The sequence below is a fragment of the Mirounga leonina genome, unplaced genomic scaffold, assembly GCF_011800145.1.
Source record: "Mirounga leonina isolate KUSES-001 unplaced genomic scaffold, KU_Mleo_1.0 Mir_82, whole genome shotgun sequence".
Taxonomy (NCBI): Eukaryota; Metazoa; Chordata; class Mammalia; order Carnivora; family Phocidae; genus Mirounga; species Mirounga leonina.
In genome coordinates, this window is record NW_023270825.1 from 21,044,092 (window position 1) to 21,070,565 (window position 26,474).

The 26,474-nt window shown below is 35.7% G+C and overlaps 1 protein-coding gene and 1 non-coding gene across 3 annotated transcripts in view; both read left to right on the forward strand.

Moving 5' to 3' along the window:
• The window catches only part of GTF2A1 (general transcription factor IIA subunit 1), a 45,668-nt gene that overhangs the window by 11,974 nt on the left and 7,220 nt on the right, over positions 1–26,474 (forward strand). For both annotated transcript variants that reach the window (XM_034992304.1, XM_034992305.1), the window contains exons 3-8: positions 1,792–1,996; positions 3,784–3,848; positions 9,299–9,374; positions 10,508–10,641; positions 13,434–13,754; positions 20,565–20,654. In XM_034992304.1, the coding sequence (XP_034848195.1) occupies positions 1,792–1,996; positions 3,784–3,848; positions 9,299–9,374; positions 10,508–10,641; positions 13,434–13,754; positions 20,565–20,654 (891 nt within the window). The remainder of the gene's footprint in view (positions 1–1,791; positions 1,997–3,783; positions 3,849–9,298; positions 9,375–10,507; positions 10,642–13,433; positions 13,755–20,564; positions 20,655–26,474) is intronic.
• LOC118002760 lies at positions 3,015–3,158 on the forward strand. The gene has a single exon (XR_004677148.1). It is a non-coding gene; the product is annotated as a small nucleolar RNA SNORA79 (small nucleolar RNA).

Consider the following 26,474-nt stretch of genomic DNA (forward strand, 5'->3'; position numbering starts at 1 on the left):
AAAGTTTTTTTTTTTTTTTTTTTTTTTAAGATTTTATTTATTTATTTGACAGAGAGAGACACAGGGAGAGGGAGAACCGGACTCCCCGCTGAGCAAGGAGCCCGATGTGGGACTCGATCCCAGGACCCTGGGATCATGACCTGAGCCGAAGGCAGATGCTTAACGACTGAGCCACCCAGGCGCTCTGTCCTCTTTTTAGATAAAGAGGAAAATGCCCAAGAAAGATACATAATTTGTCCACAAAGCCGAATAGTGGCCAAACCAGGACTGTGTTTCTTACTTTTGGTGTAATGCTCTATTACACTATTAATAGCACCACAACCGTAATAATGAAAACTAACATTTATTGGTCACTGAGTTTATGCTAGATTCTGATCAGCGTTTTGCATAAATATGTTACTGAGTCCTTACAACAACCCGTGAGAGAGAGATTGTTACTCTCTCTATAAGAATAGGCTTCAGGCAAATCTAAATAGCTTGCTAAGGGGAATGGTTGCTTTGGGAGATTGACCTTTAGTTTACTTTTTTAGCAAGCCATTAGAGAGATGCTGGAAATGTTATTAGCATGTAGCTACAAATATACAATTTCTAGAACAGTTGGAAGTGTTGGAAGATGATAAAGATCATTGTGAGTATGGTAAAAGGATCCTTTTTGAAGGATCTGATAGAAGTCTAAGGTGTGTTAGGCAATATTCCACGAGCATATCCTAGGGGAGAAAACAAAATGTGTGTAGGTGCTAGGTGCTTGTGTACAAAATGACTGAATTATTATTTTTAAAATATTTTCTTTGAGAAAGAGAGAGTACAAGTGTGCTCAAGAGTGGGGGTGGGGAGGGGGGAGGAGGGACAAACAGACTGTGCAGAGCCTAATGCCAAAATCAAGAGTTGGACGCTTAACTGACTGAGCCACCCAGGTGCCCCCAAAATAACTGAATTACATTTCATTTGTATATCTGAAAAATGGTTTGTTTCTTTCTTGGGCAATTTATTATAAGGGTTGAGGTTCTCCACATTGAACACTAAGTCTGGTAGAGAGGAAATGTATTAGGGAAAAGTATGAAATAGTCATAAATATTTTATTTTCTGTCTTTTGCCCATGTCTGATTTTTTTTTTCCCCATTGTAATAGCTGTCCTAGGGTGAGAGGAGAAAATAGAGAAGTGGCAAAGCAAAAAAGGATTGTTATTCCTTGTCATGATGGAAGATGGGGGAGAATTTCAAAAGGTGTGGAGGGTTGAGAGTGCCTCTAAAAGCATTGGGCATTGCTGTTTCTTTTTTCTTGCATAGGATCAGACAGATGGAAAGTTAGGCTTTTCTAACTTGAGGATTGCCTCTGTAACGTTTCTCATTGTTCAGATCAAGAAAAGATGAATTTATGTTTTATATGTATAATTTAAAAATTAGATATTTCATTAAAGGGAGATTTCCATGAAAATAGTGAAGAATTGATTTGATGTTAAAAAAAAGGTAATCTTTGATTATTAAAAAATTGCTTATATGAAATTCTGCCTGGGATTACTAAGGAATTACTGAAGAAAGTTTGAAGATATAAAAAGAAACAAAATTTTTCATTACTCCAAAGTAGCAAAAAATAAATTTGATACTTTAAAATTAATTTTCATTATTGTATATACTTGGGTAAGAATTAGATTGGTTTATTAGAGATTGGTTTTATCAGTTTTGAAAATGAAAGAATTTTATAAACAGATTAGTAAAATATGGTTTGTCCACATGTTCAGAGTTATCTTCACTAACATTCACTTAGAATGTTCCTTACTTTTCTTTGCCTTAGTTGTGGGAGAATAAACTAATGCAGTCTAGGGCAGTAGATGGATTTCATTCGGAAGAGCAGCAGCTTTTATTGCAAGTTCAGCAGCAGCATCAACCCCAGCAACAGCAACATCACCACCACCACCACCATCAGCAAACTCAGCCACAGCAGACGGTACCTCAGCAGGCGCAGACCCAGCAGGTCCTTATTCCTGCATCACAGCAAGGTGAGACTGGATATATTTTTCTGTTTACAACTTGGAAATGAAATTTGTCATTTTCAAAGAAGAGAGATACTGTAGGTTTTTCCTTTCTATTGACTGAGTGGGTAGTCTGTGTGTATTTACGTACAAATTTTGTATAAAACGTGGATTCTGTATTGTAGTAATGATAAACAAATAGTTAACTAGTTGAGAGCCTAAGATGATATAAGTGTATTAATATTTTTTTTGAGGAGGCTACATAATGGTGGGTATCCTAAAATACATCAGACCTATAAAGATTTATTTACTAAGGGTTTCGTTATTTTATGTGGTAAAATCATTACCTACTTTCTTTATGAAATTGATTTATTTCTTCAAAGACATTTAAGTTTGGTTTGTATAAATACATCTTAAACACTGGGGGAGTTTTGTAAGTGTGGCAGTCTGAAATTTCAATTCCCTAATACTTTAAATGTAAATTGACTGAATTAGATTTCTTTTAAGTGAAGAGTATATGTCCATAACATAATTTATTTACTTAGTTTAGAGGTAAGAAAAACCAAGTATTTATAGAGTGTCCATAGTGCTTTGTACTGTGCAAGTAAATTTATAGATTTGTTTCATTGTGCTTTAAAAAAAGGCTTTGTGAAGTAGCTCTTCCAACATTTCTGTGCTAAGGAAAATTTGGGCCCTGAGAAGGCTAGGAAGCTTGGTCTGTTACATGTAATAACTATTTTCTGTCTTGACACATATGTATTTGGTTATGAAACTTACCTAGCATTTAAGTTTTGTAAATCTTGTTACTGGAGAGGAGAATGAAGATAAATGAAAAGTTTTATTTTAAGGTAACGGTTTAGTTACCCATTTGCCTCATTTGAGAGTATCTGAGAATATATAAGACTTAAAATTGATAGTGATATATAGTAAGTAATGCATGGTAGAAATGTCTGTTTGGATTGTTTTGCTGTTTATACCAAATAAGACTTAATATTTGGTTTTATTCTATACCTGCATCAAATAATTTTATCCTTTTGATCTGTTTTGATGACTGTTCCTCCTATTGCCTTCAGGCCTGGCACTAGGATTTTAGGTCATCATAAATTAAAATTTGATTTTCTTCACTCAGAGAATATTAGGATAATGGGATTATCTGTTTATTCTCTGAAATTTGCGGAATCAAACACTTAGCTCCTTTTATACTTATGTAACATTGCCATTCTTCCTTTCTTCCATTTTTTTTAACATTGCCATTATTTCTGATTTATGTTTTTTAAAAAGTTGGTGGAAGTAACTTAAGATTCTGGCAACTGTCAAATGGGGGAAGAGGGCTATGTAGATTAAAGACAACTAGTTAATAGTTTTTTTGAGCTCATTCTTAATGGGTTACTAACTCATTCTAACAGTAGTAGTATATCAACAAAACAATATTGAGTTAGCAAGACAATTAAGTTGTGTTTGAAAATTTCCAGTTTAAGAATGCACAGAGCTGTGTGTGTGTGTGTGTGTGTGTGTGTGTATAAATATATATTAGGTATCTCATTACTTCATGTTCCCAAATTCCTTTGTATCCTTAGGTGTTGTTATTCAAATCTTTTTTTTATTTTAGAGAGTTGATGTTGTCTAGTATAAGATGGGTATATCACAGCTGTTATTTGCCGTAGAAATTGATAACAGTCTGAGGTATCAAATAGGTGAATGCATTTGAATGCAGAAAACAGGAAAAAAGTTTTCAGCATTGTATAGTATTCTTAGGATTATGAAACAGCCTCATGGTTCCTTGTTTGCACTTGTACTTTTTTTTTTTTTAACAGCTGCTGCACCACAAGTTATAGTTCCTGATTCTAAGCTGATACAGCATATGAATGCGTCAAACATGGTAAGACTCAGAACATAGCATTTTGGCTCTACTTATTCTAACTCAAAATTGTGATTATGCCCAGGTATGTTCTGTATTAACAACCTGAAGTTTATTCAAAACTTGAACAAAATGGCTGTTTTATTTGGTTTCCTAATTATTGGATTTAGCAGCAGATCTAAAGTTTAACTTGATATTTAGACATAGAGATTCATAAAATTATGCAGTTTTCTGTTGAAAATACCAAAAGAATGATGCTTTGTGAGAGCTCTTTCATCCCAGGCTATTTTTGGAAAATGGGTTTAGGGGACCTACCAAACATAATATGCCAATTATAGTTGTTTCAGAAGACCCATTAATTACTAGAGGTCAGGAATGCTAAGAATTATAAACTTTAAAAATGAAAATGAACTGTTTGGATAGTTCAGGGTAACTGTTTTTAAGACCAAACCTTTAAAAAAATTTTTGCTCTGATTTAACAATAGCATAGCTTAATAAGATTTATTACAATGTGTACATTATTACTTTAAAATATATTTTAACCAACTGAGTTTATTATGCATTAGTCTTTTGGTATTTCTAAAGGATATTCACTGAACCTAAGTCCTCAAATTTTCAAATTTCATTTAGGGCATGTAGTATTTCCCATCAAATACAGTACCATATAACTAAAATTAGAAAAACTGCTTCAGATTCTTAGAGAATCTTTATCTATATACTTAAAGTTTTTTTTAATAAGACATTAAAATGAAGTTTTATTAGCATAATTATTCCAGCACTTTCTCATAAATGGCTTTTCTTTGTTCTGTTTACAGTAAACAGACTTGTTAGTGGAGTCTCACCTCTGACATTCTTAAATTAATCCAAATCTTTTATTTAAAGGCAAGAATCACTTTTAAAAAAATCTCTTACTGCTAGCAATGAGATTTTTTTTTCCAGATAGTTTTTTTTTTTTAATTTTTATTTATTTGAGACAGAATGAGAGAGAGAGAGCACATGAGAGGGGGCAGGGTCAGAGGCAGAAGCAGGCTCCCTGCCGAGCAGGGAGCCCGATGCGGGACTCGATCCCGGGACTCCAGGATCATGACCTGAGCCGAAGGCAGTCGCTTAACCAACTGAGCCACCCAGGCGCCCTCTTTTTTTTAATGAAAAAGCAAAAATATATATTTTTCAAAGATTTATTTATTTTAGAGAGGGATGGGTGGGGGCGGCGTGGAGAGGGAAAGAGAGTCTTCAGCTGACTCCACACAGAACGGCAGAGCCTGATGCGGGGCTTGCTCTCACAACTCTGAGATCATGACCTGAGCCAAAACCAAGAGTTGAACACTTAACCAGCTGTGCTACCCAGGTGCCCTGTAAAAGCAGTATTTTAAAAAATCACTTCTGTTTGGTGAGTAATGAGTAGTTAACCTCAAAGCTCATCTGTGATTGATAAGCCAGATAGGAAACAGGGCTTACGTACTAGACAAATGACTCCTTTTTAAATATACCAGCCTTACAAATTTATAGCTCGACAGAATTACAAATTTCTACATGATAGTAGAAATTAGTTTTTAAATTCACAAAAGAATCAAGGAAATCTATTTGTCCTTGTAGTTCAGATTGCTGGAATCAGTTCTTCATAAAAATCACAAAATTCCAGCCTATCATGGAATCACAAGAATTTTTATCATTCAGAAAATTACATTTCAAGTCTAACGCCCCAAATTTCTTAACCTCCGTTCTTAAAAATGAAAGTCACTGTAGGATCTATATTGCAGTTTATGCTATTGAGACTGTTTCCTAGGGAGTAACTTGTGTCCTTTCGTTTTTTAAGATTTATTTATTCATCTAACAGAGAAGGAAAGAGAGAGCATGCGCAGACACAACGCAGGTGGAGGGACAGAGGGAGAGGGAGCAGGCCCCCCGCTGAATGCAAAGGCAGACACAGGGCTTGATCCCAGGACCCTGAGATCATGACCTGAGCCGAAATCAAGAATCGGCCACTGAAAACACTAAGCCACCCAGGCGCTCTGACTTTTGTCCTTTTAAAACAGAAAATTTTGTAGAATGACTTGCAGTAGGCCCATCTGATTTCCAAGAATTTTAAGTTTTGAAAGAAAATTTTGAATTAAAATAGTGTTTAAAGAGACTGGGGCAAAATTAGTGGCCCATCTCTTACTTGTTATGTCTCCCTTGATTCTGAAGAGCATGTATTTAAACAGATCATAGGTCAGAAACATCTATCAGTAAAAGGTGTTAGCATTTATGGGTATTTTAGTATTTTAGTTGATGTTTTCAGTGTTTGCCCCATGTATTTTTTTTTTTTTTTTAAGATTTTATTTATTTGCGAGAGAGAGAACGAGAGACAGAGAGCATGAGAAGGAGTGAGAGGGAGGAGGGTCAGAGGGAGAAGCAGACTCCCTGCCGAGCAGGGAGCCCGATGTGGGACTCGATCCTGGGACTCCAGGATCATGACCTGAGCCGAAGGCAGTTGCTTAACCAACTGAGCCACCCAGGCGCCCCTGCCCCATGTATTTTATATGTTCTGAAGTACAGTCACTGTAGGCTCTTTACAAATAAAAGTTTTTTGGTTTTGTTTGTTTGAATTATTATTACTGATTCAAAGATACCCATTTGATTGATTTCCGTTTTTTTTAATTTAAATTTTAGGTAGTTAACATACAGTGCTATATTGGTTTCTGGAGTAGAATTCAGTGATTAATCACTTACATACACTACCCATTGCTCATCATAACAATTGCCCTCCTTTTTTTTTTTTTTTTTAAAGGTTTTATTTATTTTTTTGACCGAGAGAGACATAGCGAGAGCAGGAACACAAGCAGGTGGAGTGGGAGAGGGAGAAGCATGCTTCCTGCAGAGCAGGGAGCCCAATGTGGGACTCCATCCCAGGACCCTGGGATCATGACCTGAGCCGAAGGCAGACGCTTGACGACTGAGCCACCCAGGCGCCCAACAATTGCCCTCCTTAATACCCATCCCCCTTTAGCCCATTCCCTCTTCACCTCCCTCCATCAACCCTGTTTGTTCTCTTTTGTTAAGAGTCTCTTATGGCTTGTTTTTCCTCCCTCCTCTTTTTCTTTTCCCCCTTCCCATATGTTCATCCGTTTTCTTTTTTAAATTCCACATATGAGTGAGATCACACAGTATTTGTCTTTCTCTGACTGACTTATTTCACTTAATGTAATACACTTTAGCTTCGTCCATGTCATTGCAGATGGCAAGATTTTATTCCAGTTTTGATTTTTTTGATTTTTTTAAAAGCTAGGCATGCTTTGGAAATGAACATTGAAAAGTTACGTACTTTGGGGCACCTGGGTGGCTCAGTCGTTAAGCGTCTGCCTTCGGCTCAGGTCATGATCCCAGGATCCTGGGATCGAGCCCCGCATCGGGCTCCCTGCTGGGCGAGAAGCCTGCTTCTCCCTCTCCCACTCCCCCTGCTTGTGTTCCCTCTCTCGCTGTGTCTCTCCCTGTCAAATAAATAAATAAAATCTTAAAAAAAAAAAAACGTTATGTACTTTAATAAGAATGTAGGATAGTGATAATATATTAGGGAGAAAGCTATTTCAGGGAACCTACCAAACAGGACCTTATATCAAACCAGTTTTGCAGGTTCTCTTTATGAAATAATTGCTCTAATGCATTATTCATTTTAGGGTTGTTTCATAAAATACAAGAAGAAATTTTCAGTAGGCATTGATAAAAGATGGATTGTGTATGGTATGTCAGTCAACAGATATTTATTGATAGCATCTTGAATGTGCAGAGGTTTGCAAGTGGTTATTGTGTCATGTATGCTGTGTAGAAACTACAGTTGTCACTTTGCCAGTAGAGGGAGATCTATTAATCTTATGAAATCTGAATATTAATATTTCTGAAGAGAATTTCTCAGTAGTAAGTGGTTGTTGATGTGTTCCTTAGACTTAAATTACCTTTCATTTGTCTATACAGACAAGATTTATTTAAAATAAATGAAATGCAGAAGCTGCATTTCATGAAAAGAACCTGGTGGGGCTATGTCTGGATTCTGGGGACATAGTGGGAATTTGGGGCTTTAGATGTAGAAACTAGTTAGGCCTATCAAATGGCAACAAGAAGCACATTTTCTTAGAACACTGTATTTGGAGTCTAGACTAGATAGTAGTGTCATGAACCTACTTGCGTATAATTTTCCAAGAATTGTTGACTTCTCTGGCATTAGCATCTTCAAAGCATAGTTAAATTTATTTCTCAGAGATTACCAAATAGAGGTGTTTCTAAAAATGTGTATGTTAGATTGGTATGTGAAGGCTTGGTACCTTTAAAAAGATTGAAGGATGAGGGAGAAAAATTACCTCTATATATAGTTACAGTGAGATGCATGGAACTACTTTGAGTATAGAATTAAAAAAACAGTAAAAATGTGGTGTAATTCTTTTGGAGGAAAGGGGAGAGGAGAAGTCTCCAGAAGCAGTAAATGAAAAATTTATCCTGGATTTAAAGAGATTCAGAGTACACCCATGTATTTTTTTTTTTTTTGACTTAAATGTCAGATACTACCTCCATTTTAAAATGTAGAAATTAAAGTTGGTGACTTTTAAGATTTTTAGGTATTTTTTTGTGTTAATAAAACTATTATTAATGTATGTTTCACCTACATATAGTGCCAATATTGTCATCTTAGGGCATCGTAGAATTGCTAGCTAAAGAAGCTCAGCCTTCTGATACAAGGTTTTCTTTAAAACCCTGTTGATTCTAGTATAAATTAAAAATACTAAGAATTCTAAAATGAAGATACTTAACATTTTGCTTCAAGTATATTACAGTTGACCTTGAACAATTTGGGTTTGAACTGTATGGGTCCATTTATATGCAGATTTTTCCGATAAATATGGTTATTTTAGATAAATAAGGTATATATTTTCTTTCCTCTAGCTTACTTTATTGTAGAATAAAATAGATAACATATATATCATACAAAATAGGTGTTAATTGACCATTTATGTTATTGGTAAGGCTTCTGGTCAACAGTAGGCTATTTAGTTTTTGGGAAGTCAAAAGTTATATGTGGATTTTCACTTGTGTGAAGAGTTGGTGCCCTTAGCCCCTGCATTGCTTAAGGGTCAACTGTAATTGACAACAAGGAATTGGGAGTAAGGATATACAGTAGGAAAAGAAATAATGGAATGGATATTTTTATAATTGTATGGCATTGTCAGTATGTGTGAGGTTTCCTTAGAGCACATTCTCCAGGGGAAAAAACACCCCAATTATATTATCCTGCTTCGTTGTTTGAAGTATTTAAGTAAGGCATTTAGGCTAGATGATCTTCATTGTATCATTTTATAAAATGGGGTTTAGTCTTGCTAAAACTTTTCATTTTAGTATGTACTAAACGATAAACTTCAAATACTGTGAAAATGTGCCAGAGAGAAATTGAGGTACTGTTATGCACATATGTGGTTTTGATGGTTTTTCCTTTGTTTTTTCAGAGCGCTGCTGCTACAGCTGCTACCTTGGCACTCCCTGCAGGTGTGACGCCGGTTCAGCAGATACTAACAAATTCAGGTAATGAGGAGTAACGGAACCATTATTTATATGTATGACTCAGAAAATTGTACCATCTAGTCTTTGTTTGGGCCTCATTGAAAGACAAAATCAGTATTTCTTTTACCATTTGACTTAGGTTATTAAAAAAGACTGAGTACTGTAGCACATTAAGTAATAATTACTGCTGAGGATGCAGTAGAGAAGATGAAAATTGCGCTTGAGCTTTTGATCTGTGAATGAGAATCCTATTATTGAATAAGTATGATTATATAGAAATATTTTTTTACATAGATTTTTGTTAAACACACTTAACCTGCCATATAAGTTAAACTTACTTGAATGAATTAGTGATATCAAACTAAATCCTGTAGTATTTTATTGCATTCTGTTTTACATAATATCTCTGCATAGACTGACAAAATTTACTTGTGATTTTTGGCATATTAATGTTGGAAGAATTTATTTACATGGGTTTTAAGTTATTCTCTCTGATTTTAATTATAGAATTTCTTGTTATTTTGTTAATAAGATTCTAAATTTGTAAAGAACTAGAGGTTTATCTTGTTACATATTTTATTAATATATAGTTGTTGCTTTTTAATTAATTGAAGATTCTGTATCATCTAAAACAACAAAGAGAGGGAATCACTTCTCTGTGTTTAAGCCAGGCATACACTCAGTATTATGTGGCAATGATAATTCAACAAACTTTTGTTTTAAGCATTTTGAAGCTAAGTATCCTGGTGCTTTGGCTCAAGATATTAATGAACTGTTATACTTTCATGTCTTCAGAGCTTTCAAAAGAAACAGCCTTTGAAACATATGATCTTACTGGTCTTATATGACTCTTAACATGTTAGTAAAGATAATTTAAACTTCTAATCAACTTTTATATCTGTTAAAACTTTATTGGAAAAGAGCTTTATAGGGATGATGAGTAAGGAAAAACATTTTAAGCAATGTATTTGAACATGGAGGGAACTGAGAGAAGGTGAGGATTATGTTTGTTGTGTATGGCAGCCCTTAATTGTTAGACTTCTTGCTCGATCATTTCTAGGGGATTTTGGTGGCTTGACATTCATTATGAATTCATTTATTTTGAGATGGTCACTGCTAAAATGGTAACTTGTAATACATACTTTCTGCTTTAGGCCAGCTTCTTCAAGTAGTCAGAGCAGCCAATGGTGCCCAGTATATCTTCCAGCCTCAGCAGTCAGTGGTTCTCCAACAACAAGTTATACCACAAATGCAGCCTGGTGGAGTGCAAGCTCCTGTTATACAACAGGTAATAGAATAATAAGTTATGATCATGATGGGGTTCTTTTTTCTTCTCCTGTATGAATTCTTCGGGTGGTTCTCCTCCCGTTTCCCATGGCTTTATCTCTACGAATTCTTAGACTGTTCTCCAATGTTGTACATCCTGTCGTTGTAAATTCCTTCTGTATACCTTACAGCTTAACTTACATTTAATATATTTAAGACTAAATTGTTGTTTCCCTGCTTATCTTTCATCATTCCTCTGAGTATGCTTTTCTGTCACCCTCCATCCAGCCTCCTCAGCCTCCCAAGTTATCTGGCATTCATTCAATAAGCATTTACTATGTGGCTGTGTATCAGAGTCTTTGCAAGGGACTGGAGATTTAGGAGTGAACAAGGCAGACGTGAATCCAGTTTCATGAAGCTTATGTATTTTTATTTTTATTTTATTTATTTATTTATTTATTTATTTATTTATTTATTTATTTATTTATTTATTAAGATTTTATTTATTTATCTGAGACAGAGAGAATGAGAGACAGAGAGCATGAGAGGGAGGAGGGTCAGAGGGAGAAGCAGACTCCCTGCCGAGCAGGGAGCCCGATGTGGGACTCGATCCCGGGACTCCAGGATCATGACCTGAGCCGAAGGCAGTCGCTTAACCAACTGAGCCACCCAGGCGCCCAAGCTTATGTATTTTTAATATGCAAAGTATCATGAAGTCCTACCAATTTTTAATAGTTCCTTTTTTCCAGACTGCAGTTTTAACATGTTTGCAGTTCCTTCATGTTTGAAACTAGTTTTCTTTTCTCGGACTTCCTCATCATTTCCTTACTTGATGCTTTCCTAATTTCCCACTTAAAATACTATTATTATTCTCTCAATAGTGTATATACTATATATACTGTGTGTGTGTATAAATAAATACTATATATTATCCTCTTAATTGATTTCCCTGACTCTAATCTTAGGCTTCCTAACTCGTTACTCTGTATTTTATAGTTATAGTTCTAAAAATCTTAAAATCTTTTAATGACTTCTCATTGCCTGTTGGAAAAAGTCTAAAACTCCTCAGCATGGTTCATAGGATCTTTGTTTTTTTTATGGATCTTATTTTTTTGATCTCTTCAGGTTTATTTCTTGCCATGCTTCCAACTATCTGCTTCAACTGCTATTTAGATCAAAGTTAGATCTTTGTACCTACTTCTGTGCTGGGTGTTAAAACTCTTGTACCGTGAGTACAAAGAGGAAAGAGAAATAGTTATTTTCTTAAAGAACTTAGGTACTTTAAAAAAAGAGACACATTACATAATGTCCATATTATAGTATGATAGTAGAGGTAAGGTCAGAGAAGCATTAATCTAGTCGATTTACAGCTTTCCAGATTTTTGTTTGATGCTGTTCTTCTACTTAGAATGCCCTTTGACCTTCCTTCTAGCAACTCCCTTTATTCCCCCCAACAAAAAAAAGCAACCGAATGGAAAAGCCTGGCTAATCTTCTAAGCACAAAAGAACTCAAGTATTACATATTAAGAAGGCTTCCCTGACCATACCTTGTCCCTCAAGCTGAATTTAGTCCTCTCTCCTGTGTTCTCTTAACACCATATCATACTTCTGTTACACCTTCTATCTTTTGAGTTGTGTTACTGCTTTGTCTATTGCACCATTAATCCATAAATTTCTTAAGGGAAATACTGTCTTATTTTGCATTCCTTGAACCTAAAGGCAAGTAATTGCCATTCACTGTTTTTTATTTATCACTAGGTATTCTCTTTTTATTTATTAACACATGTAATTATAGATATATTTATTGTAAAAGATACAGTTAATATTTGTTATTATGTTCTTTTGAGTTATGGTTTACTTTAGAATTCTAGATGCAGAAGCAGAAAGGAACTTTAGAAATCATCTGATCTGGTGTGGTTGCATGGTTAGAATCAGCTGGAGAGCTTTTTTTTTTTTTTAAAGATTTTATTTATTTAATTGACAGAGAGAGACACAGTGAGAGAGGGAATACAAGCAGGGGGAGCGGGAGAGGGAGAAGCAGGCTTCCCACTGAGCAGGGAGCCCGATGTGGGGCTGGATCCCAGGACCCTGGGATCATGACCTGAGCTGAAGGCAGATGGTTAACGACTGAGCCACCCAGGCGCCCCAGCTGGAGAGCTTTAAATGATTAGATTTCATCTCACACCAATTAAATCAGAATACTAGGAGTGGGGCCCAAGTACCAGTATTTTTAAGCTACCAGGTGGTTGTAATTTGCAGCCAGGGTTGAGAACCATTGATCCTAGTTTGACAGTGAAGTGACGAAAGCCAAAAGAGGTTAAGTGACATGCCTTTGCTATATCTCAATCTGGGATCTTAGACAAAACTGGGGCCCAAGACTTCACATCTTCAGTGCAGTGTTCTCCACAGGGAGGCAGTGCAACATAATAATTAGAGCAGAATCAGAAAGCCTGGGTTAAAATTTTGCCTCTTCGTGACTACAAGCTTGGCAAGTCACTAAACTTGTCCATACATCAAGCAAGTAAATTAATCATATGTGTGACTCTTGGTTTGGAATTTGCCATGTACATAGCAAGTGCTCAGTAAATATTTTCAGAAAATCTTTTTTTCCTTCAGAACTTTGAATGGTAAAATAGAAGTGGGATCATTATACTAGTTAAACTCCTTTTATGCTTTGGTGGGTTTTAGCCATATGAGATATGGCCATTTTTGGTGATTCTTCAGCATTTACGCCTATTTCTCTGTACCACAAAGTGAAACTGGGCTACTTGGTACTCCCACTAGTTTCTTTAATATGGTTTTCTTTTGCCTTAGGTACTGGCCCCTCTTCCTGGAGGGATTTCACCACAGACGGGTGTCATCATTCAGCCACAACAAATCTTATTTACAGGAAATAAGACTCAAGTTATACCTACAACGGTGGCTGCACCTACCCCGGCGCAAGCACAGATAACTGCAGCTGGCCAGCAGCAACCACAGGCCCAGCCTGCTCAAGCACAAGCCCCACTGGTGTTACAGGTTGATGGAACCGGGGATACGTCATCTGAAGAAGATGAAGATGAAGAAGAAGACTATGATGATGATGAAGAGGAAGACAAAGAGAAAGATGGAGCTGAGGATGGGCAGGTAGAAGAAGTAAGTTTGTAGTAAAAGAATTGAAATGAGAAACTACTCAGTCATTTCTTTTACTTGGTGCCAAACTGATGAATTATATTCTATTTTTTCAGAGGCTGTTAAGGTGTTATACAATATAGGATTTTAAATCTAAAGTTAGATTGTTTTAACCTAATAAGGTTTTTAAATGGTTCTGGTTGTATTTATCATCATAAAATACTGTTTCTTATAGCTAGTAATAAAAAATGTTATCATATTGAGTTGTATTTATAAAGGGGGTAGAGAGAATGCAAGTAATTCTAATTTTCTGGCTTATGCATTCATGATGTGATTTAAACATAAGGCATTGGTAGAACACATAAAATGAGGTTAATCTTTGCCTCAGTAATTAAAAAGGTATGGCAACATCTGGGAAGAGAGGAGACTTGAGGAAAAAGCTAAATGTCACAGACTTATTCATAACTTCCTTTTGGTCTGTATTCTATACTAGTTCCTTACATCACTTTATCTACTCTTAGTATCTTTCTTGAGTTAAGCAAACCATTCTTATTCATCTTTAGTTATATATTTCTAGAAGCATATAAATATATCTTTGTTTTCCTCAGTGTTCCTGCTTAACCGGTTACTTGTGTTCAAGATGTTTTTCTTTAAAAATTTTTTTTATTTTTTAAGATTTTATTTTTATTTATTTGACAGAGCACAAGCAGGGGGAGCAGACAGGCAGAGGCAGAGGGAGAGGGAGAAGCAGGCTCCCCGCTGAGCAAGGAGCCTGATGCGGGGCTCGATCCCAGGACCCTGGGATCATGACCTGAGCCGAAGGCAGTTGCTTAACCAACTGAGCCACCCAGGTGTCCCTCAAGATGTTTGTCTTAACCACAGTTTCCTTTGTTAATTGCTTTCTTCAACTTAAGATGTAATTTTGTTTATTTTAGGACAAAATTCTTTAATGTTTTTAAAAAATACTGTTTCATTAAATATTGAATAGATACAAATGAATAAAAAATATTTTAACATAAAAACACCCTTATGTCCACATCTAGTTAAAAATAATCCCATTACGGGGTGCCTGGGTTGCTTAGTCAGTTAAGGTCCTACTCTTGATTTCAGCTCAGGTCATGCATGATCTCAGGGTCATGGGATTTGAGTCTGGCATCAAGCTCCACACTCAGCTCAGAGTCTGCTTGAGATTCTCTCTCTCCATCTCCCTCTGCCCCTCACCCCTGCTCACCAGTGCTCTAAATAAATAAATAAGTAAAATCTTTAAAAACATATAATCCATTATTTTATTAAATTCCCCTGAGTACCTCTCCCCAGCCCGCATCCTCTTCCTTGTGTCATCAGAGTAATCGTGCTCATGAATTTTGTGTTTATCATCAACTTGCCTTCATGTTCACCATCTGTATTTATATTCCTAAAGAGCATAGTGTTTGGTGTTGAATGCCCAACACCAAATGGTTGGTAAATGGAGTAATTCTCTATTCTTCTGCAAGTTGATTGCCCTTTTTTTCCCCTCTCAAGGTGGTATTTCTGAGGTTCATCTAAGTTGTTGTATATACTGGTTAATTATTTTCACTGTTGTATATACCATAGTTTATTTCTCCATTTCTTTTCTGATGTGATGGGCATTAGGGTTGTTTCTATTTGTTTACACTTACAGTTACAAAATATTTTGGAGTGTGTCTTCTGGGGACACATATGCATGACTTTTTTTTTTTTTTTTTTTAAGATTTTTTTATTTATCTGAGAGAGAATGGGAGACAGAAAGCATGAGAGGGGGAGGATCAGAGGGAGAAGCAGACTCCCCGCCGAGCAGGGAGCCCGATGCGGAACTCGATCCCGGGACTCCAGGATCATGACCTGAGCCGAAGGCAGTTGCTTAACCAACTGAGCCACCCAGGCGCCCACATGACTTTTTTTTAAAGATTTATTTATTTATTTATTTATTTGAGAGAGAATGAGAGAGAACACATGAGAGGGGGTAGGGTCAGAGGGCAAAGCAGACTCCCTGCCGAGCAGGGAGCCTGATGGGGGACTCGATCCCGGGACTCCAGGATCATGACCTGAGCCGAAGGCAGTCGCTTAACCAACTGAGCCACCCAGGCGCCCTGCATGACTTTTTTTTAAGTGTTATACCTAACCATTGAATTACTGGATTCTAAGGCATGCACGTTTTCAACTTTACAATAAAATGCCAAATTGTTGTACTAATATGTCTTCACCAATACTTAATATCATCAGGCTTCTTAATTTTTGCCAGTCTAACAGGTAGACAATGGTGTTTCTTTTTGGTTTTAATTTGATTACTGATGAGATTTAGCATCTTTGATTCTTTCATGTTTTCTCTATAGACAATCAAATATTAAACATGAAGTTTTTCTTGCCTCATTGGCTTAGCCCTCTAGAACAATATTAATTAGAAATAGCAGGCAGCCTTATCTTGTTCTTAATTTTAAAAGGAACCCTTTCTGTGGTTCACTATTAAGTATAATGTTTACTATAGGCTTTTTTTTTTTTTTAAAGATTTTATTTATTTATTTGAGAGAGAGATGAGAGAGAGAGCATGAGGGTGGGGGAGGGTGAAAGGGAGAAGCAGACTACTCACTGAGCAGGGATCCCCATGTGGGACTCCATCCTGGGACTCCAGGATCATGACCTGAGCTGAAGGTAGTCACTTAACCACCTGAGCCACCCAGATGACCTACTATAGGCTTTTTATGGGCATCTTTTATCAGGTTAAAGAAGGTCCCTTTTATTCAAATTAACTAAGCTTTGCTTTGTTTTTTTTAAATTCTAAATGAATGTTGAATTTTGTTAGTTTTTCTGCAACTGTTAGATAATCATAAAATTTCTTATCCTTAATCTGTTATTTAATAACTAATTGCACTAATTGGTTTTCTACTTATAGCCAATTTTGTATTCGTTGGGTAGCACAACTTGATCATTCTGTATTACCCTTTTGATGAATTCCTCAATTCACTTTGTTCAGGACTTTTTCATGTACGTTCATGTACTCTCTGTGATTTTCTGTTCTCATGCTCTTCTTGCTAGGTTTTCAGGTTTGTGATAGCATTATAAAATGAATTCTGGTGAGTGCTCTATCTTCCTTGGACTTCCTTTTTTTTTTTTTTTAAAGATATACTTAATTCTCTGAATATTGGAGTATGCTGCTAAAATTATCTGATCCTAGTAATGTCCTTACTCTGTTCCAAGTTATTTCTTTTTGAGACAGTTTGGATAAATTTTATTTTTCTAGGCTACATATGTAAATTTTTAAGTTAACATAAAGTTAATGATAATCATCTTTTTGATGCCAGAATCCTTTGTAGTCCTTTTCTTTTTTATATTCTCATTTCTGATTTTGTGCCTTCTTGCTCTTTTTTTCTTGTTCAGTCTAGCCAGAGGTATGTTGATTTCATTAATGTTTTTTAAGAATCAACTTTTAGCTTTATTCTCTCTAGTGTGTTCTTTTCTGTTTCATTAATTCTTGTTCTGACTTAACAGTTTTATTTGTAGAGTTATGATCTGTGTAATGTGTGAGGAACCACCTTTGAAATTGACTGGGACTTGCTTTATGTGGTCAGTGTTTGCATATGCTTCCTGTATATTTTGAAAAGACTTTTTGCAGTTGTTGGTTGTCTCCTATACGTACTATTAGAATTAGATTCTTTGGATATTATATATCCTTACTCATATTTTTTGTGTGCTTACACCATCATCCATTAGTGAGTGAGATAGGTTCAGATCTCCTACTATGATGGTATATTTATTTGTTTTGTCATTATGCTTTTTATATTTTGAACCTAAAAGTGGATGCACATAAGCTTAAACGTACACTTTCCAGTGAATTGAGCCATTTATGATTATGTAGTTTCCTGCTATTTATCTCTAGTAATTTTTTTTTGCCCATACAGTCTGTTTTGTGTGATATTAATAGAACCGTACCAACTTTATTTTAGTTAGAGTAGCTCCTTTCATTCCTTTACTTTCACATTTTTTGGATCCCTAAGCTTTAGGTGTGTCCTTTTTTTTTTTTTTTTATTTAAGATTTTATTTATTTATTTGACAGAGAGAGACACAGTGAGGGAGGGAACACAAGCAGGGGGAGTGGGAGAGGAAGAAACAGGCTTCCCACGGAGCAGGGAGTCCGTTGCAGGGCTCGATCCCAGGACCCTGGGACCATGACCTGAGCGAAAGGCAGATGCTTAACCGACTGAGCCACCCAAGCGCTCCTAGGTGTGTCTTTTTTTATGTGGAATACTGCTATGTATGCTATCATTTTACAAAATTTTTACATGGGCCAGGACTATTCAGTAGGAAAAGAATGGTCTTATTTAATAAATGTAGCTTGGATAATTGAATATCCACATGCAAAACAGTGAAATTAGACCCTTACCTCACACCTTACACAAAATTAACTCAAAATGGATCAAAGACCTAAAAGTAAGACCTAGGGGTGCCTGGGTGGCTCAGTCGTTAAGCATCTGCCTTTGGCTCAGGTCATGATTCCAGGGTCCTGGGATCGAGCCCCACATCAGGCTCCCTGCTCAGCAGGGACCCTGCTTCTCCCTCTCCCACTCCCCCTGCTTGTGTTCCCTCTATCGTGGTCTCTCTCTGTCAGATAAATAAATAAAAATCTTAAAAAAAAAAAAAAAGAAAAGAAAAGTAAGACCTAAAACTATAAAATTCTTAGAAGAAAATAGGGCAGAAGCTTCATAACACTGGGTTTGGAAATAGTTTCTTAAATATGATACCAAAAGCACAAGCAATAAGAAAAATAACAACAGACTTAATAGATTAAAAGCTTTTGTATGCCCAAGGACAATATTCACAAAGTTAAAAGCCTATAAAATAGGAGAAAATATTTGCAAATCCTCTATCTGATAAGGGCTTAATACCCAGAATAGAAAACTTTTAAATTCAACAACAAACAAACAACTCTATTCCAAAGTGGGTAAAGGACTTGAATAGGCATTTCTCCGAGGAGGATATACAAGTAGCCAACAAGCATGTGAAAAGATGTTCAACATCACTAGTTATTACAGTAATGCATATATCAAAACCACAAAGAGATACCACTTCACATTTACCAGGATGACTAATCAAAAGAGAGAAAAAAGGAAATGGATGTTGGTGAGGATGTGGAGAAATTGGAACTCTTTGGCATTGCTGGTGGGAATGGAAAATGGTGTAGCTGCTATGGAAAAGGGTTTGGTGGTTCCTCAAAATGTTAAGCATAAAATTATCGTATGACCCAGCAACTCTTCTAAGTATATGTATAAGAGAATTGAAAACTGGTATTCAAATAAAAGCTTGTACATGAATATTCAAAACTGTTTACAAAATCCAAAAGATGTAAATAACCCAAATGTCTATCAATTGATGGATGGATAAATTAAAATGTGATTTATCCATGCAAAGGAGTATTATTTAGCCATGAAAAGGAACAGAGTACTGGTTTATGCTACAACATGGATGAACCTCACACATTATAAGTTAAAGAAACCATACCACACGTTGTTACATGTGTATATCATATGTTTGCATTTATATGAACTATCCAGAGGTAAATACATAGTGACAGAAAACAGATTAATGGGGGGCTGGGGAGAGGTGGGGATGGGATTGAGTGACTGTTTAATGGTAAAAGGTGATGAAATTGTTCTGGAATTAGATAGTGGTGATAATTGCATACATTATTTATGTACTAAGTATGACTGGTTGTACACTCTAAAATGGTTAAAATGGTGAATTTTGTTACATGAATTTTACCTCAATAAATTGTTTTTATATTTACATTGGTGATATCTATTTTAAAGAATACACACACACACACGTGTATGTGAGGTATAAGCCTAGACTTAATATCATCTTGATTATTTTCCTTTTTTTTTTTAAGATTTTATTTATTTATTTGAGAGAGAGAGAATGAGAGACAGAGAGCACGAGAGGGAAGAGGGTCAGAGGGAGAAGCAGACCCCCCGCTGAGCAGGGAGCCCGATGCAGGACTCGATCCCGGGACTCCAGGATCATGACCTGAGCCGAAGGCAGTCGCTTAACCAACTGAGCCACCCAGGCGCCCCGATTATTTTCCTTTCCACTTTTATTTTGTCCTATCTTCTCTTTCTCTGTTAACTAGAAATCTGAGTTATATCTTTTATCTTCTCAAATAACTGAGGTCGGATTTAACATAGTTGGTCATTTTATGCTTTAGTTAGATCTTGGCCTTTAATTCTCTTTGGGACTGAGACCCCCTTCCACTTCACCCTTCCCACATATATCCTTTTAATCTGAATGCCTTAGTTAAACTACAAGCCTCCACCATTACCATCACAATGGTAGAAATGCTGGTATTATAAATAGAGTCTTAGTCCTCCACACAGAGACAAGCCAGATTCCTAGCCTGTTTTATAGCCTTTTTTTCCTCCTCCAACTTCACCACTGTTTTCCCTTTTACTCTGCTGCTGGTGGTACATAGTACCATTATCTCATTAAACCTTCATATTTTCTTAGGTCCCCTTCTAGGCATCTTAAGCAGTTATTGGAGAGAGTAATCCTGTTCTGAAAGAATGAAGGAAATAAACATCTTTTCAGACTTTAAAGTTATATAGCTTAACTATTTTTATTTTTGATTTCTTACTGGAATTTCAGTAAAATTCGCAAAGTCTTAATAAGTTTGTGGTGTGTATATATATATGTGTGTATATGCTTCTGTCTGAACCTTCATTCTCAGAGAACATCAAGGTCATTGTATTTCTTTTCCTTGAATATTAGAAGGGCCTTTTTCTAATAATACATGAAGTATAAATAAGTACTCTTCTTTCTCATTTGTAGGAGCCCCTCAACAGTGAAGATGATGTGAGTGATGAGGAAGGACAGGAACTCTTTGATACAGAAAATGTTGTTGTATGCCAATATGATAAGGTAAGGATTTTATCAGGTTACTTATATTTTTTTTGTTGTAATTTCTTCCCTAAATATCTTTTCTACCTTGTTCAAACATTTGGGCAGCTGATGGATGCCTCTTATATTCAATATAAATAGGGTGAATGTAGACATTGTTATAGTTTAGTAGATTATTTTGGGGTTGTCCTTTAACATTAATAACCCAGTAGAATAACCCTGTTTTCCCTTTAGTTTCAACTACCCCAAACCTAAAAGGCTTTAATTGAATTTTGTCACTTTTTTTTTTTTATTACTAAGGCGAGAACTAGGGCAATAAACGGGACTGCTAACTAACAAAAGATATGTTTTTACTGAAAATCATTTTTAAAATTATTTAGCTTTGCTGTATTTTTGGCAGCCTTAGGTATTTTTAAACTAGGCCTGTGAGAATTAACTATTGAATTCTTGTTTTCCTAATTCTTCAAAAGGAAGCTACTTGCCAAGTGTTTTTGTTATTGTTATTGGCATTATTGTTGAGATTTTGTTAATTATTGAAACATTTAATTTGGAATAAAACTGTTTTCTATAATCATTAAATTTATAATAAATCCACAAATTATATTGCATTTATAATTTAATTTCAACAGTGGTCTTTACCAAATGATGAAAACCCTAACAGAAGCAATTGGGCTTTTTGTTTGTAAGCATACTCATTCACTAAACAAACACTAAGTGTCTGCCTGTGCCAGGCACTGGAGCTGTAGTTATGATCATGCAAATTTGTGCCTTGCATGAATTTCCTTTACAAATGATGAAAATCTTACATTTGTGTTGCTTTTATAGAAATGAATCTTATAAGTAGTCGTGCTTATTGCATATAAATAGCCGTACTTTTTGGAAACCTATCTATAGGGAAGTGTCAAAACAATTAATCTTATCATTTTGTAGTGAAGAGGTACAGTCAAGCCAGTTACTTGCAGTGAGATTACAGAATAAAGTCAGTGAAGTCATTCATAAACAGAATTATCAGAGCATCCACTTTTGTACTGTGTGATTTTTGGGTGAGCATTCTTAAAACCTTACACCAGGGACATTATAATATAATTTTTTGTTACACTTGCATAATGGAAGAGTATTAATGTTAAAATAGATACCAATAAACCTTATATTGTCAGGAAATGTCAAAGAAACCTCATGCAACCAAATTAGCCAGAACACAGTTTTATGGTGACAAGATGTCAGATTCAGGCAAGAGAGACCTTTACCTTAGCTAGATTGAAGAATATACTTCTAAGTATTTTCATATTGTGAGAATGTATTGTATTCTTGTTTGGTATTGTATTCTCCTTTGGTACAAATTGTACACATAATATTTTAAATGTTAAAATTGGTTTGTTTTGCTCCTAAGACATTTTAATGTTTTAATGTTTTAGACAGAAATGGAAAACAGCTTTAAGTAGTGTGTTGAGTAATAAACACTTTAAAGTTCACAGAGATCTAATTTTTAGACCTTGAGAGCTTGTTTGGAGGTTCTAGCAGGGGAGCACAGAGATCTAATTTTTAGAATCAAATGAGCCCAAAGTTTTTCTATACTTGCTTTTTGCAAATTGTCAATATAGGAGGATGCAATCAGTTTCTTTAGTTGTCTGGGGAATTTCTTTTTCCTGGCTACTCATCACTTTCTTGCTTATGTAATCCCATTGTCTTTCAAGATGGAGTCACTCGGTTCATGCTGGAAATCAATTTATGTACCCACTTTTCGGATAGTTACTACTTTCTCTATAGGGAGTCAAAGAAAAAAGGAGACAGGTTTTTTTCACTCAACAAATAGAGTGTCTATGATGTACCAGGGCACTGCACTAGGAGGTTGAGATACAGTAGTAAACAAAGTAAAACAATCCCTGCCATTGGGAACTTTAGTTAAGGGAAACGGATGCTAAAATGTAATAAATTATTATGGTATGTTAGAAGCAGATAATTGGTATGGATAATTGGTAGGAAAGGGGACAGGTTACAGTTTTTTAAAAGGTTAGTCTTGTTAGATCTTTTGAGAAGATGACATTTGAACAAAGCCTTGCCTTGTCATTATCTGGTTAACAGAGCCTGCCTGTTTTGTGTGAGGGGTGGCATGGAGGCCAGAGTGGTTGGACTGGGAATGCAGGGGAAGGGATATAGTTAGTAGATTAAGTCAGTGGTAAGTGGGGCAGGTGGTATGGAAGTTTATGAGGACATGGGCTCTTATGAGCGAATTGGAAATATTGGAAGGTCTCAAATAGACAGTTGTAGTATCACTTACATTTTAATTCTAAAAAGATTACTTTGTCTTCTTTGTTGAGAGTGGACTGTGTAGAGGAAGCAGAGTTGAAACAAGGAGACTAACAGAAGGATATTATAGTAATCCAAGTGAGAGATAATGGTGACTTAGGCTAGGGGGATAGTATTGGAAGTGATGAGCAGCAGCTGAATCTTGGGTATGTTTTGAAGGAAGAGTCAGCAGGATTTTCTGACTCTTCTTGACAAGTGGTAGAAAAGAAAAAGAGGAATCAAGAATGATTCAAGATTTTTTGATGAGGAACCAGAAGGAAGAATGGAGATGCCATCAACTCAGATAGGAAAGGCTGAAGATGGAGCACGTTTGGGTGAGGAGAGTAATTAGTTTTGAACATGAGAAGTTTGGTATGTCTGTTGGACATTCAAATTATCTATCTTAAGATGTTACGTTTAACATCTGAATCTCATAGTGTATTTTTAGACCAGAAATATAAGACCACTTAACACAAGAGTTTCTGCCCTAACTGCTATTTTAACTTTATTTTGCTGTATTTTCTTGTAATAAGAAGAAAAATTTGATAAATATTAAACGTGTGTATAACTTAACTCAGTGATGTAAAGGAAAAGCATGAGAGTAGTTTTCAAATACATAAAGTGTTGTTTGATTTTTTTTTTTTTTTTAATTAAGTCCCAGAAGATAGAGCTAGGATCAGTAAGTGGAAGTTTGGAGGAAGCAGATTTCAGTAAGGGATGAAGTATGAAAGACTTATAAGAGAACAGGCCCGGAGTGGAATAACTTAATTTGCAGTTCTTTGTCCCCCGCTTCTAATCATACTCAAGCAGAAACTGAACAACAGCTTGCCAAGAATATGCCATGGAAATGTTTGTATTGGGAGGTTAGAGCATGGAATTTTATGAATGAATTCTCAGAAAATATCTATACATAGTGAGCATTTCTGGATTATTATATGAAATGGCCTGATTTAGTAAAAAAATGTCTTGGATTTGAGAATCATCTTTGCCACAAAATGCTCCTGGTAAATCATTGAACCTCTCCAAGCTGTGATTATCTTTTTTTGAAAATGAAAGCCTTAACTACTTGATTTCGAGGTCCCTTTAGATCAGAGAAGAGGGAGAACCATGGGTCCTTCTCTGAAGATATATATGGAGCTTAAGCTGAGAATTGAATGAAGCATGGGACTTATTGGGAAAGGGAAAAAAGGTCATTTCAGTTGATTAAGTTTTATAACTCCTTTTCTCCTTAAATCTATGAATTGCAAACAACTAAAAACTATAAATGAAAGTAAAGACGGTAGTGCCCAGGGTCTGGCCCAATTTGAACACTGCCCTTCCCCCTTTGGCTTAATTGCAGATGCACATAGGTTTTGAAATCTATAAGTGACTGGATGATCAGCATTCCCTCAGATGTATTTGTTAAATACTGCCATGTGTAAGGTTCCATGTTAGGTCTTGGAGAAAACTATAAGGGGTTTTACTTTGGTAGAAGAAATTCTTTGTAATTGTATATACTTAGAAATGATACTAGAAATGTGTTTGGGAATGACACTGAAAATTAATTATTAGGAGAGACTACTTTTAGCTGATGTGATTAGGGAGCGCTTTGAGAGAACACAGTATTTTTGAGGTGGGTCTTGAAATCGGAATTGAATTTGTGAAAATGGGAGCAAGGAATGATACTTCTTTTGATTGAAATACAGTCTTTGAGGAATATGGAAGTAGGAAATAAGCTTGGTAGGTGAGTTATTACCAGGTCATTTAGAAATAGAAATAGTCAAGCAGAGGGGATGGAAGGAAGGTGAGAGTGAAGCCTGGAAATCAGTTGGAAAGTTATTATAATAAATCAGGTAACAAGAGGCTGTTGATATGATAAACTAGAAGATAATTGGTGGCCATTGAGAAAACAGTTGCCTGGTGTCCTGTAGATAACTAAAGTAGAATTAGAGGTTGGAAATATTAATATTAGTATGGATATTAATACTGTTGGACCATAGTATTAGAAGAGTTAGCAATATGGAAATTGTTACTGTATGTGAGGAAGAGAATGGTTGTAAACATGATTCCAGTATTGAGGATAGATAGTGTCCTGGTGGTCTAGATAAGAATGAAAAAAAGCCGAAGGTTAAATAGTGTAGACATAAAAGGAGTTATGGAGAAAAGGCAAAACAGTGGTCTAGAAGCATCAGGGAAAACAAAGGGTATTCCTATTTTAAAAGTTTGCCAGTATAAAATTTCCTGTGAAAAAAGGGACACATGTATATATAAACTTGGCAAAAATAAGATACTTTGCAGAGAAATGCATTATTAATGAACACAAGTATTAAGAACTGTAAAATAGTACTAATTGCAGATACATTTATTTCTTTAAAAACTCACCTGAGTGAATAGGATTTTTGTTTGTTTTTTGTCAAATTTAACTTTATTAAGAAACCAGTTTGGGGGTACCTGGGTGGCTTAATTGGTTAAGTGTCTGCCTTTGGCTCAGGTCATGATCCTGGGGTCCTGGGATGGTGCCCCACATCGGACTCCCTGTTCTGTGGGGAGCCGGCTTCTCCTTCTCCCTCTCCCTCTCCCTCTGCCTGCAGCTCTCCCTACTTGTGCTCACTTGTGTGCCCTCTCTCTCTCTATCAAATCAGTCAGTCAATCTTGTAGAAAAAAAAAAGGAAACCAATTTGTCAAAACAAAACAAAAAACCAATTTGGCCAGCCACAATGGTATGAAACTAGAAATCAATTACAAGAAAAAAACTGGAAAATTCACAAATATTTGGACATTAAACAGCATGCTACTGAATAATCATTGAGTGAAAGAAGAAATCAAAAGAGAAAACAAATCTTGAGACAAATGAAAATAGAAATATAGCATACCAAAACTCACAAGATGTAGTAAAAGCACTCTTAGGAGGGAAGTTAATAGAGATAAATGACTATATCAAGAAACAAGAAACATCTCAGCCTAACTTTGTATCTCAGAGAACTAGAAAAAGAACAAATGAAGTCCAAAGTTAGTAGCAAGAGAGGAAATGACAAAGATCAGAGTGGAAATAAATAAGAGAGTAAAAAGACACTAGAAAAGATCAATGAAACTAAGAGCTGGTTCTTTGAAAAGATATATTGACAAACCTTTAGTTAGACTCACCAAGAAAAAAAGGCTAAGACTCAAATAAAATCAGAAGTGAAAGGGGAGTTGTTATAACAGATACCACAAAAATATAAAGAATCATAAGACTACTGTGAACAATTATTATATGCTAAGAAAGTGGACAGCCTAGAAGAAATGGATAAATTTCTAATCAAAAACATTCCGACAAACCATCATGAAACCAGATGGCTTTACTGGTGAACTCTACCACAATAAAGAAGAAATTCTTCCAAGAAGAATTAATACCAGTCCTTCTCAAACTTTTCCAAAAAATGGAAGAGGAGGGAACACTTCTAAACTCATTTTATAAGGTCAGTATTACCCGGACACCTAAACCAGACAAGGGCACCACAAGAAAAGAAAATTATAGGCCAGTATTCCTGATGAACACAGATGCCAAAATCCTCAACAAAATATTAGCAAACTGAA